Source organism: Notamacropus eugenii, chromosome 2 (assembly GCF_028372415.1).
Source record: "Notamacropus eugenii isolate mMacEug1 chromosome 2, mMacEug1.pri_v2, whole genome shotgun sequence".
Taxonomy (NCBI): Eukaryota; Metazoa; Chordata; class Mammalia; order Diprotodontia; family Macropodidae; genus Notamacropus; species Notamacropus eugenii.
The window spans coordinates 96,615,704-96,630,327 of NC_092873.1; the positions used below are offsets into that span (position 1 = coordinate 96,615,704).

At 37.1% G+C, this 14,624-nt stretch overlaps 1 protein-coding gene across 5 annotated transcripts in view; it reads right to left on the minus strand.

Annotated features, from left to right (window-relative positions):
- Nucleotides 1-14,624, minus strand: part of BTBD9 (BTB domain containing 9) — a 504,605-nt gene that overhangs the window by 385,754 nt on the left and 104,227 nt on the right. For 4 of the 5 annotated variants that reach the window (XM_072641985.1, XM_072641984.1, XM_072641983.1 and 1 more), the window contains 2 exons: nucleotides 6,462-6,681; nucleotides 4,516-4,635 (listed from right to left, as the gene is read on the minus strand). In XM_072641985.1, coding sequence (XP_072498086.1) covers nucleotides 4,516-4,635; nucleotides 6,462-6,681 — 340 coding nt within the window. The remainder of the gene's footprint in view (nucleotides 1-4,515; nucleotides 4,636-6,461; nucleotides 6,682-14,624) is intronic. The other variant, XM_072641986.1, reaches the window with a different exon arrangement.

Here is a 14,624-nt window from a genome sequence, read left to right on the forward strand (position 1 = left end):
ATCACAGTGAACACCTTCTCTAGGCTTAGACACAATACAATGGTTTCCATGCTTGTTTTTCTCTAATCTCTTGGCTTGACTTCTTCAGAACTTCATTAGCAGCTCCCTGACCACTCCATGTCCTCAACAAGAAGTTCTCAAAGGTTCTGTACCTAATCTCCCTCTACTTCTTTCTTTTAACCCCCAAGTACCAATGAAATTAGGAATTCTAGTTTTCAGGTACCACCTAGATGCATATGATACTCGAACCTCTCTCTCTACTCTTCAAGTTTCTCCCTCTATGTATTCTTAAATTCCAACAGTACAATGCTGCTACTTCAACAGTAAGCACTGTACTGAAATGCATATAGCATAAAAGAAGGATTAACCTCTTGGCCCCCAAAGTGAGAAGCGGAACTTAACAAGAAGAGCTACAAAAAGCAAGATTTTATGTAATGAAGAACTTAACAATTACACTTGTCTAAACATGAAATGAGAGACAACTAGGTGGCATGGTGGATAATGTGAGGCCTAGAGTCAAGAAAACCTGAGTTCAAATCCAGCCTCAGACACTTATTAGCTGTGTGACCAAGTCACTTAAAACTGTTTGCCTCAGTTTCCTCATGTGTAATATCAACTGTAGAAGGAAATGTCAAGTCACCTCAGTATCTTTGCCAAGAAAATCCCAACAGGGTCAAGAATAGTCAGACACAACTAAACAACAATAAACACAAAATAGGTTGCCTCAAAGGACAGTTAAGTTCTCAGAACTTTCCGGAAAAAGTTTAGCATTGGAATTATTTTCCCCAGAGAAGGGGGTTATGACAACACTAGTCTTCTAGCACATGAAGAACTATACCACATATAGTAATCAGTTTTTTCTCATTTCTGTAGAAAACAGAATAAGAGGAATGGAGTTTAAGGTAGAAAATGAAGACTGTTGGCTAAATTCAGGCAAATGTGCATTTTTTGCCACTTATTCCTGGAAACTAATTTCCTGTCATCAGTCATCATTTAGAAAGTTTGATCCCTCTATTTTTGACAATAGATGGCAATCCTCCCCCATGGGCAAGACAAAATTTTGACTGAAACGCTCTTTTATCGTTTTACCAAAACCTGTCAGTAAGTGAAAAATAATGGGTGATGAGGAAAAAATGGAAATATAGGTCTTTTTTTGGTGGATAATGTTACATAAGCAGATCATCAAAATGTGAAATAGCAAAAATGGAGGCCATATAAGAAACAACTTCTTCAGGGTAAAAGGTTGTTAATCAATGCATGAGTAGAATCTTCCTCCCTGGAGGTCTTTAAATATGGACGACCTTCTTACTAGCCTGAGATCTCACCACTCTGAGAAAGGATGGACTAGGGAACTCCCACCATTTCCCTGATGTGGTTTTCTTTTCATCCTGGAATAGCCTGCTTTCCAGTTTTCATTAAGCATATACCTTACATTTTAAGAACAAATCCAAAATCAAATTTCCTTTTCTTACACTCCCCAAAATCCTCTTCTAAAAGAGAAGAACTTACAATATCATATAATTCTCCAGAGCTGGTTTACACCAACCAAAAGTTGTAAATCACCATGCGTTAATGTTAAATCAACCCAAATCTTCTACTATACAGTAAGGTCCTTGAGACCCTGAATCTTGTTTGTCAATATCTGAGTAGCCATGGTGTGCAGAGCCATGTTAGGTGTTGTGGAGGATAAATAAAATTAGATTACTTACTCCCTATCTTGAAAGAGTTTACACCCTTGTTAGAGATACAGAATGCATAAGAAAAAGACTGCAGAGTAATGGTAACATACAAATAAGTATTAATACTGTGCATAGGTCCATAAGTGCTACGACACATAATAAAGAAATAATAAGATGTATAAGACTTATCAGAGAAAGCGAAAGAGGTAAATTCAAAACATGGTCTTCATTAAAAATGTTTGTGAGATCACCATGATAATGATAAAAAGTCAAGTGTAAGAATACTATTTGGATTACAGACTGATACTTAGCTATTATTTCTGAATATTTTAGATGCTGTTAAATTATTTCCTAGCTATTATGAAAGGTCAAGCATATCAAGTAATGTAATATCAATAATTTAGCCCCGTAGGCAATTTAGCTTTCTTCTGTACTTTAATACTTTGATAAATCTGTGATCTCAATGGTGTAGATACTCCTCCCACTGGCACAGTTTCCAATTCATCATGCTTTTCGTACAGTGGAATTTGGGTTCATGTCTTTTTGCATATCCTCTACAGATTATCTACTCAATGTACTGGTGTACTGGTTCTTTTAATATTTATCCGTACAGCACTCAAGCTAGTATGCATCTACTCTTTCTTCAAGACTGGTTCATCTCCTTTTCCCATCCAACATGAAAGTCATTGTTGATAACATTCTGCACAATCTACTTATGGCTACCATTTTTAATGTTAATAATGATAGCTAATATCTGTATGGCACTTTAGAGTTTACAAAGTACTTTACATACTACCTCATTTGATCCTCACCACAACCCTATGAGATAGGTATTATTATTATTCACACTTTATAGATGAGGAACTGAAGCTGGAAGGTTAAACGACTTGCCAATGTCACAGAGTTAGTGTCTAAAGCAAACTTGGGTCTTTCTGACTCCATCCACTATGCCACCTGGCTACTTTATAATACCATGTCAAGAATTTTTCCTTGTCTTTTATATTTTTTCTTGATTAGACTTTGCATACTAAATAGGCCAGAAATGAATGCTTGCTATACAATGACAAAAGGTAGTACTATATTAATGAAGACTGAAGAAATAGTGAGAAAGCCACAAAGATGACAAAGAATAGGGGGAAAAAAGGACCAAAATGATAACGATGATAAAAATGGTAACAGATGAGGGAAAAGTGTAGCATTATTTTGCATACTGATGCTTGTCTCACTAACAAAGAACTGTCATTTCCTAGCAGACAAACACTACAACCCAGGCCCTATCCTGGCATCAGCACCACCATTCCAAAACTGGGGATGGTCTGATTCAATTCAATTCAACAAATATTTATTTAGTGCCTACTATGTGCCAGACTATTGTCCCAAATGTAATACAAACATAAATCTATCCATCAGTATTAGACAGTTTGGCTGTTACTATGTTTGCCTTTTTTAAAAAATCTACTCAAAGTGTAATAACCCTAGTCAACGTGAACTAAATCGTATTCTCTCTTTCAATCCCCTTTTGTCACTCACAAAGCATCCCTAGGCAGTTCTGATGTACATAATCTTCACTCAAATTTCTAGTCTTCCATTCAAAATTCCTTTGGCAAAAGAATAACTGCCAGTCCAAAGACACTTTAGTCCCTCTTTAGAGAAATAAAATTGATTTTCTTCATTTTTATACAAAGATCCTTATCTAACAGCACTATGTCCAACCATACCCATAATAAAAGACATGCAGGCAGAAACTTTTAATATATCAGATGCTGAACAGTGTAATAGTAGTCCCTGATAAAGTACCAAGTAAGGGCTTAGTCTTGCACACCACAGGATAAGCCTAAGTATATAAGGATCATGTCATATCTAAGCAATCAATACTCTAGGAGGTGTCCCATGAAGAAACCAGACATAGTGATTGAGAAAGTTTCCAGGACAGATATCAAAGAAGAGACCACTAGGGTGGCTGTCTTTCTGTACCTCCCCTTGCCCTGCTTTTTTTTTTTCCCTATAAAGCCCCATCATTCTCATCTTCTATCTCCTCTGACTTCAGGAAAACAAGAATATTGGAGAAGATTCTGCCCAGTGCTCTCCTGGGAGCTGTTCTACTGATGGCAATAGAAGCAGTAGGGCTAAGGGGCAAGGAGGATATTATCCACATCCATAATATCTCTTCTATTATATGAAAAAGTACATAAGGGAAATAAGTTGAAGTACTCTCAACCAACAGAAACAAGTAATAAAAATATTTAAATCTTTTACCTCTCAAAAAAACCTAAGATACTATTTTAAGGCTATGCCACCTCTTTTACCTATAACCTTACTACCTTATATGAGTTTTGCAGCATTACAGGAAGAAACATAAAAGCCCAGAATGAAAATTGAGGCAGTATTTGATTTTCCTTTCCCTCTCTTGGAAATTCTTGTGAAGTCATTTTCTGAACATAGAGCTGTCCTATGATTTTCAAGGAAAGGCACATTCCACTTATCACATATCTATGATTTTATGATATAGGATGGCATTTGGAAAGGTTTTTTTGTTACCTGTCATTTAATGTGAAGTATAAAGCCTTCTGAATAATTCTTTATTATATTCCAAACCTGTAGTCTCATCTCTATGTTCATTAATTTTCCACTTTTTTCAAAGAAGTCTTCCTGCTGATGAAGCTTGATAGTTTGTTCTATGAAAAAATTTTCTTTTTATAATAGAAGGAAAGATGAAATCTACCTCTCACAACTAAGTGTGATTGGAAAGGCAATGTTTATACATGTTTTTAAGTTTACCTGGACTGAATCAATACATGTAAAATTTCAATCACACAGTTAATCTATGTGAACTAACCTGCAGACCCGGGCAGGGAAATACAGCTTTTGCCAAGAACGACAGAGGTATTTTGAGTGATCAATTACTCTGATCCAATCTAGTTCATCCATGGACACTTCAATGTAGTAGGAATAAGACCTTTGGAAGGGAGGGGGGGAAAGCATAAGGAAATCACAGCATAAATATCAAAGAAAACAAGTTATTCACTACATTTTTTTCATATATCAATGAAAGTTCATTTCAATTTTTTTGCTTCTTCCAGAAACAGAACTTGGTTTCCTTCATACTTCCAAAGTAAATTCTAAGGTCTAAATTATCAGATTAGCACATTCCCACAAAAACAAGGGCACAAGATACAGGGAGGAATGTCTTTTTCTTCTACTTTCTCTTAGCCCTGCTAGCTAATCCTACCCTTTCAGGAGTAGGGCCAAGGCAAAATGGCTTCCCATCACAGTTTTAGATTTGAATTTTTTTCCCTACAGCCTCCCACTCTTACAGATCCCTACCACCCTCCATATCTAAACAAGAAAGAAGTAAACGATACCACTGAAAAAATAATACAAGTGCATTTTGAGGACAATCTGAAATTAGTAAGCTAATAATTCTCAGTAATGTTTAACAGACTTGTAAGCTACTAGGGACTCTACTGCTCACCCGTAACAAACAAAACTGACTGGTACCTCTTCCTTAAGGTAAATTTAAATGTGAGGCACTGTTATTTCTACTGCAATATCAATGAGGCTGATCTCAGAAAGATTTAACTGACTGTAAATGTCAGCCTGTAGCCAAAAGTCGTGACTACGAAAGGTCAGCTTATTTTGTGACAGAATTCTCTCATTTTTGTTGTCCCTTCACTCCTATTCACTTTATCATTCAGCAACAAACTGGTTATAACCTTTCCTTGAACCTCTCTGGGTTATCACCAATTCAGGCTGTAATTCAACAATATGTGCTAAGAGTTTTTTTGGCTCTGGATACTGAATGTTTTACCTTTGGTCAGAACTACAACAGCTTCTGTGACAGGGGAACTAGATGACTATATATAGCAAAGCTAAGTCCCCTCTGAACAAAAACAGCTTTTCTACAAAATAAAGTGTTTTATAAATTATAAAAATAAATTTTCTACAAAATAAAGTGTTTTGACAGGCCACAAAGATAATAAGCTCTTTAATTCTCAAGGTTCCTACCCCTTTCAGTAGTTCATGTTCACTCAAAAACATGCTCCATTTAATCAATTAACACTAAATTACATTTAACAAGAAAGGGTCTAGGAAACACTTAATATGTTCAGAAGAAAATAAAAAGGGGACAAGCTGGGGATCTCACATACATAAGCACCAAGAAGGTAGTGTAGCCCTAATTTTATATAAGCCTCCCTTCTAGAATGTAATAGCAGGCCATGTTCTTCCCTCTCCCAGTTAGGAAGAAACCCTCATCACTGCCATAAGATGCAAACACCACATGTTCAGAGTCAGGAAGGCACACTAACTATCTGGCATGAAAACCCTGATGCCACACCATGCAGTACTGGCAGAAATGGCACTTCATGTGCCCCTTGGCACTATGGTCTCCCTAAAGTAAAAGAGCCAAGTTTTTGCTGGGTTTTGGGTGACTTTTTTTGTTTTGGGATGGGGAGCACTTCATTGAGGCCTGGTCTTTCAATTCAGTGTTCCAGTAGTTGGAGCCCCTGACTAATTTCATACAATTCTTTTATGTATTTGTTTGTTTATCATATGTCTTGAAAAGCTTCCTCTTCTGCAAGACAGACTGATAAATAAAATCCCTTTAAATAATCAGAATAAAATGTTAGGTGAACTATGCCTTCCAATTCCATCCTAGGGGTTTCAACAGAAATGCTAATGAGATATGAAGTTTTAAAATTCTAAAAAGTTATAACAAAGTATAACTTTAAGCCATTAACTGATTAAGTCATTTCCTCTTTGAATCACACTATTATCACTTACCGGCTATCACGATCCCACAGGAGTATTCGTATATGATTGATAATCGACGGCTGGCCTAATTTAATCTCAATGCCAGAACGGCAGTCATCATCAATTGGATGCCTAGAAAATCCATGATCTAAATCATAATTTTGTGTATCACCATCAAGTAAGGCAGATTTCAGCTCCCCTTTCACTACCTGGGCTCCATACTTCATAGTTGCAATGTTCTCTTCTGGTACTACAGTTAGAAATAGAAAAGATAACATGAATGGTTGCTTATTCAAAGATTCTCCTACAGCAAACAAGAAATACAAACTAAAAGCTATGAGAAAGACAGACTTGAAGATGACTATACAATCAATGTCCAATATCTGAGACATAGATCGAGTTTTACATTTACATTTTTCCAGTCTGTTTCAGTTTTTACAAATAGTCTAAAGGTCAGGAACATCTACTGTGAAGGAATAGATGGAAGACCTAGAAGAGAAATGTATTATTTAATATTAAGTACTTCTTAAATGGCTAGTGCAGTGTTAGGGGTTATGGTAAAGGGCACACTCCTTAAAGAAAGTAAGATCTCCACTGAGGAAGTACAAGCCTACTATGCCTAGACCATTTTACATCACTAGTTGCTATTTAATACCACGCATCACATATAATACTGATAAGTGACATTTACATAGCACTTGATGATTGTATTCCCTCTATCTCTCTAGTTACTTCCCTTGCTGGTTCCCTATCCTCTTCCCAGTTAGCTGAAGTGGATGTTCTGCAAGGCTCTATTCCTGATTGGCTTCTTTTCCCCCTCCTCTTCAACAATCTTATTCACTCCAGTCACTCACGTAGATCATTCTTAAAGCTATTATCCCCAATCCTTAAATCTCTTCCGGGCCCACTCTCACGTTCAAAACTGGACTCATTTTCATTTACCTCTCACATTCAGTTACCAACTACCTTATATTCCAGCTCCACAACATGTTGATACTGTCCTCTCCACTCTATTCCCACATTTCCCCCATATTCACAAAGGCCCTCACTATTACTTCTCTAAAACTACTTTAATAATCCCCTAAGAGGTCTTGATTCTCCCTCTCTTTCCTCCCTCTATACTAGGGGTTCTTAATCTTTTTATGTTATCATAGACTAAAGTTTATGTGCCCTTTCTCAAAATAATGTTTTTAAATACCTAAAATAAAACACATAGATCACCAAGGAAACCAATTAAATTGAAATGCAGTTATCAAAATATTGTTTAACATATTAATTTTTTTAAAAGGTCATGGACCCCCCCCCCAGTTAAGAACCTCATCATCCGTTCATACCATTTGTCACTCTATTCAAAAATATTCAGTAGCTTACTATTGTCAACTGAGTACATTTCAAACACTTCCTAGGCATTTAAGGGCCTCCACAACTTATTTGCCACCCAACTTTTCCTTATGTCATATTACTCCTTTTTATGAACATTGCTTCAATTACAAGCTGGACTACTCTCTGACCCTCAAATACAACCCTACATTCTCTCCTGATTCTGTACTTTTGATTAAGTGGGTACCTAAACCTGCTATTTCCCACCTCCATCCCTCTAATGTCTATTGAATTCCTACTAATCCTTTAAAAACCACATCATCCATAAGATCTCCCCATCTTTCTAGATGTTGCTTGGCACTTTGTTTTTTGTAACTATTTGTTTTGCAATGAATCTAAAGGTTAAAAAGTCAAGCCTATCTATAGAGAAGGAATGGACAGAAGACCTATGAGGACAAAAGTATTAGTTGCCTTCATTAATATTAAATACTCACAAAATTCCTAACACAGTATTAGGGTTATGAAAAAGGCTATGCTCCATAAATACACCTGCCCATCCTCCCTTTCTAATCTTCTTACATATTACTCCCGTTCTGACAGACAGTCTGCCATGAAGCTACCCTGGCCCAAGCTGACACTGCTCCTGTATGATGCTCCATCCGATCTCTGTGCCTTTACACTAGCTACTCGCCAGTCCTGGAAACACTCCCTTCTCATCTCTGCCTCTTCAAATCCCTGGTCTCATTCAAGTTGCAGCTCAGACACCACTCTCTACATGATATCTTTCCTTTTCTCTCAAATGCTAGTGAACTATCTTTTAAATCTGCCTTGAACTCATTTATACTTATATATAAATTACTTATTTAAATTACATAAATGTATCTACTGTATGTGGTAGATAAAACTCATAATAATAAGGTATTTGTAACATAATTTAAGTATATATAATATGTGAACATCTTATGTATACTTACATATGTACAGGTTTTATCTCCTATCAGAAGGCAAGTTTCTTAAAGCTGGGACATTTTTGTTTTTATCTTTGTATCTCCAGTTTTGAGCTTAGTGCTTGGTACTTAGTAAGTAAGCACATAAGACCTTACTGACTGACTGTCATGTAATGATGTAGATTATGGTCATCTGTATTTTCTTTTTCTAATAAACTCAGAACTCCCTGAGGATGTGATTTTGTCTTATTTAAACTTTGTATTCTTCCTCATTCCCCCCCAGTACTTAGCTTTCTGTAAAATAAGCACATAAATGTTTGTTGAGTGAATGAATACTAAGCACCCATCAGCGCAATGTACGTGGTACAAGTATTATTATTACCATTTTTAGAGATGAAGAGATAAAACAGAAAGAAGTGAAGTGAACCAAAAAACAAAAACAAAAACCAATAGTGAAGGCATTTGCCTGAGTTCACATTTCTTAACTAACCCACGTCTTCTGACTGCCAACCCAAAAGAGGAGAAATAAAGGTTCCCATATAATCTTGAGTTCTGGAGGTGCTGTTAAAATCAATTAATTCATTTAAAAATTAAAAGAGGGTATTGCACTTTTTCCTTTGCATGAGAAATTTTAAAAAGATCTGTCATGAATGTTAATATCATGATTATTAATGAATATTTCTTCATTATCTTTATCAAACGGCATTTACTACGTGCCTACCTCATTCTAACACTCCTGTAATCTATGGAAAGCAAATTACAAAGATATGGATGGACCCTGTCCTCTAAGAGCTCACAACCAAAAACAAATGACTTCAGTGAAGAAGACTTCAGTGTATAAGGCTATAATAATACATGCAAAACTTTATGAACATAAAAAATGACATAAGGCTAAACACAGTAAAATCAATGGGTTATAAACAGGAAACAGTTTGCATGTATTTCAAGTATGTTGCTGAAGCAGAGGAAAAGACAAGTTATTTACCACGGTTTAAGGTGGAAGAAAACTAAGAAATTATCTTCTATTTGAGAATCAACACAGAGTTTCCTGGAAAGATAACTGCCTGGCTCCCTCACACCTATTATAAGAAACCTTGAAGTTTGGACAGACAGAATAATGATGAAAAAGTCCAATAAGAAACTACAGTAAGTGACTTTTCTCACCCCAGAATTGCATAAAAAGTCAGAACAATAGGAAAGAGGACCCCTCAAACAAAAGTGAACACAAATGCAAGGAACAGGAAGTCTGCAAGGCTCTGAATCCAAAAGCAGCCACAGTGTTCCTCCGAAGAAAGCCTCTGATGGGCACAGTGATACTAGAACCCTCAGACAAGGAAATGTCCATGCCCAGGGATGTTGTGATCTCTACCACTGTGTCCTGAAATGCCCAGGAGGGCCACGAAGAACCAGTTATGAAATCTCAAGGATCCTGAGGGACCTAACCTTGAGAGATGGAGGTTAATGCAAGAACTTAGGACCAAATAAAGCTGGGTTGACTACCTCACCCAAAAGTACAGCATAGGGCAGAGCCTAGCTCTGGTGCGAAGCTGGAGAGATAAGTAAATAAAATAAAACGCAAACAAGCATCAAAAAATATTGCAAATCTAATTCCAAGAAATAGAAATTCTAAAAACTAGAAGAGTTCAAACAAAAATCAATGCCATGAAAGAGCATGTAAAACTAAAAGCAAATATGATTGTAAAAATATAAGATAATCTGTGATATCAATATAAAAAACTGACCTGGAAAACAAATCAAGAAGAGATCATTTAAGAGTCACTGATACCTTGAAAACCATAAATTTAAAAAAATGGGATGCTTACATTTGAAGAAATCATAAATGAAAACTGCCCAGATCTATTAGAACCAAAGAGTAAAAAAGTAAAGAAAAAAAGAATCCACCAATAACTTCCTAAAAGAAACTCCAAAAATAAAGGTCCCAGAAATGTCATGACCAAAAACCAAAATTCAGAATACCAAGAAAAAATACTGCAGGCACCCAGAAATAAGGAGTTCAAGTATCAAGAATCAGCAATCAGACATTAATGTAAGACCTGGCAGCATAAACCAGAAATGAGAGGACATCTTTGAATAAAACACTATACAAGGGAAAAGCTTATACCCAAGAATATCTTATCTTATAAATCTGAGTACAATTCTATAGGTGGGGGGAAGGGAATTTAATGGAATAAGAGACTTCTCAAGCATTTCTGATAAAAAGTGCAAAACTGAACAGGAACTTTGAAATACAAAGAACTAAGTTCAGAGAAACCTAGAAAAATAAATTTATTTGAGCAATCTGAGGGAGATAAATGATGCAACAATGCTAATATTCTAATGGGAGTGAAGAAAAAAGTGTCTTTTCAGAACTTTAATGTCTTTAAAGAGTACTGAGGAGGTTAAATAAGAAAATGGCAGAGTGGTTCTGTTCTGAGGGTTTGAACAGGGGAAAGAAAAAGGAGGGTAAAAGGAGGAATATCCTAGTGAAGAAAGAAAGAAGAGGAAACAACTCAGTATTTCTCAAAGTATACAAACATGGAGAAAGGAGAAAGGGTTTGGGAAAGAGGGCATCAGAATTTCATTCTTATCTGAGGCAGATAAAGGAGGGTAGAACACACACACAAACAAGATTGTGTGGAAATACATTAGAACAAGAGGGAATAAAGGCAGGGTGAGGGTGAAAAGGAAAATACTAAGAAGGGGACAGTTCCAAACAAAACAAAACTTCCTTTTCCTGAAGGAAGAATTAAAACAGAGGATAAAAGAAAGAGGAAAAAACCTAGAACTTATGATCTAAAAGAGTGTCTTGGACTGGCTCTTGGACAGCTAGGGAATGGCTGAACAAATTATGGTATATAAATGTCATGGAATATCATTGTGTTGTAAGAAATAACCAAGAAGATGATTTCAGAGAATCCTGTGTGGTATGAATTGACAGAATAAAGTGAGAAGAAACGGAAGAACAATTTATAATAAGATAATAATATTGCAAATAAAACCAACTTTGAAAGACTTAAGAACTCTGATCAAAGCAATAACTAACAAATATCTCCAAAGGCCCTATGATGAAATGCATTATCCAGACAAAGAGACATTCGATGCTAGGTACAGACACACATTTTTGGACATGGCCACCGAGTGGAATCATTTTGCTCAATCTACACTAATTTGTTACAAGGTTGTATGGTTTCCCTGCCCTCCCTTCATTCTTTCTCAATTAATCGGGGGAAAGACATATCAGGGGTTTGGAGAAGTTAGCAATCATAATACAAAAGGAAGGGGGAGAAGAGAAGGAAGGGGAGAGGAGGGGAGGAGAGGGGAGGAGAAGAGAGCAGAGGAAAGAAAAAACAGTCAATGAAACATTTTTTAAAATGCACAGAGAACTGATGGAAGTTTAGAAGGATGCATAGACAAGCAAAGTAGCTTTAAAAGTAACACACAGAATTTATTATATATAATTTAAAGCAAATTATATGAAATGGAAATTCACAATTTCTCATAAAATACTCTTTTGTGTACTGCTTTATGTATGGAAATGTTCATGTGTTTTGTTGCACAAAAACAGAAAGGTGGGTGCAAAGAAGAAAGTTAGCTAGACAAAGTTAGGGGTAACCCACTAAAGGGTTCCTAGTGTATCAAAGTCTTTATCCAAGACATAGGAAATTTAATTCCTAATCACCAGAAGGCTGAAGAGTATAGAGGAGGGGGAAGAGAACACTTCTGACTTTCAGAATTACAGCCCTTCAGATATTTGAAAGCAGGTGGTATAGTGCTGGATTTAGAGTCACATGACCTGGGTTCAACTCCTGGCCCTGAGCAAGTGTCACTTAACCTTTCTGGACCCAGTTTCTTCAACTGCAAATTAGGGAAGAGAGGGAATAAAGGAGGGAGGAATGAGGAGGAGGAGAAAGAATGAAGAGAGGAAAGGGAGGGAGGAGAGGAGAAGAGAAGACAGGAGGGAAAAGGAAGGAAGAGAGGGGAAGGGAGGAGGGAGGGATGAAGGAGGAGAAGACTTAAAAGAAAAGAGGGAAAGAAAAGAGAGATTTGGTTTTGTTGTAAAGAAAACCTAACTCAGGAAGTGGTGGACAAGAGAGCTGCAAAAAAAATTTGGGATGTTAAAGAGGATATTCCTATTCAGGTACAGGTTGGACTACGTGACTTTTGTGGTCTCTTCCACCTCTGTAGTTCTGTAATCCTATAAAGTTGTCCTTGATATGAAGACCCTTTTGTTCTATTTATGGTGGAATCACCACTCTACCTTATAATTAATTTGGTTGCTTTCTACTAGACTATGACTATAGCCTCAAATCCATGCTGTTCGCACTGAGAGTTGCTTTCCATCTTTCTATACACACATGTAATTTTTCCCTGAGGTAGTAATCACTCTCCATGTTAAAATATTACAACATCCACCCTTTCATTCTCAGTTTCCAAATAATTAATCATTTCTTTATCTTCTCTACTGAAATTTTTCCCCAGACAGAGAATGGAGATCATTTCACTTAACCATTACACTCCAAACTAACACAGGAGTGACCAGACAAGAGAATTAGAGGTATTTTAAAGATGTTTGTGAACTTATCATCTAGCAGTCAGTCAAACAGCATTAATTAAGCACCTACTATGTGTTAGCTGGCACATCGTGTGATAAATACTCAAGACACAAAGAGGGAAAAAACAGTTACTGCTCTCCAGAAGCACACAGTCTAATGAGGGAGACAACACGCAAGTAACTGGGTATAAATAAGATAAATTGGGATAATCTCAAAGGGAAGATACTAATAAGGAGGAGAGGGAAAGGGCTCTTACAAAAGGTGGAACTTTAGCTAAGACTTGGAGAAAGCTAAGGAAGCCAAGAGATGAAAATGAGGAAGGAGAGTTATAAGCAGTTGGGAGGGGAGGAAGGAGGAGGAACAGGAGGAAATCAGTGAAAACACTCAGAATCAGAGACAGGGTGTGTTAGAGAGGAACTTGACACACACAAAAAGGTATCAAGAAAAATTTATTAAAAATGGAGTTGAGAGGGGGAATGCAGAAGTTCGTCCCCCTGAAGCAACAGGTAGCTTCTGTTCCAGCATGACCATTGGAAGGACTACAACCAGGTCAGGATGAGGCAGAACCCTTATAGAATTCCAAACTTTGGATCTCCCTCTATACTGTCCTCTGGCCATGTGACTTCATGTATTCCTCTGATAGGCTTTCCCTCAAACAACTTATTGAGAATGCGCAGTAGTTTTCTCACCATCTCACTGTACTAGGTCACCCCTCCCCGCCATCACCAGGAAGTGTGGAAATAAAACTTACTTCCTGTTTCCCACAGGGTGTCTTGAGCAAAGAAAGGCAAAGAAGCCAATGTTACTGAATTGCAGAGTGTGTGGAAGTGAGTAAAAGTGTAAGCGTAGAAAGGTAAGAAAGGGCCATCTTATAAATGGCTTTAAAATCTAAACAGAAACTTATATTTGATCCTGGAGGCAACAGAAAGCCACTAGAGTTGAATGAATAGGGCTAGGGTGAGGGTGGAGGATGGGGGAAGGTTACCAAAGTCAGATCTGTGCTTTAGGAAGTCTGATGTGACAGATGACTAGAGGATAATGGAGCCTGCAGGCTACTGAAATAGCCCAGGCATGAGAGAGAAGGGAGAGGAGAGAGGGAACAAGCATTTAAGAGCATAGTATGAGAAGGAACTACGTCATTTGATCTTCACAAGAATCCTGTCAAATGATTAGGAACCGCATGAGAGGATGGGAGTATCAGAGAGAAGGGAGCATATTTAAGAAATGCTGCAAAGGAAGAAAGGTCAGGACTGAGCAAATGACTAGATATTGGGGGCGGGGGCGGAGATGATGAGTTGGAGAAGACACCTAGGTTGCAAGCCTAGGTGACTGGAAGGAAGGTGGTACACTCAACAATATTAGGAAGTCAGGAA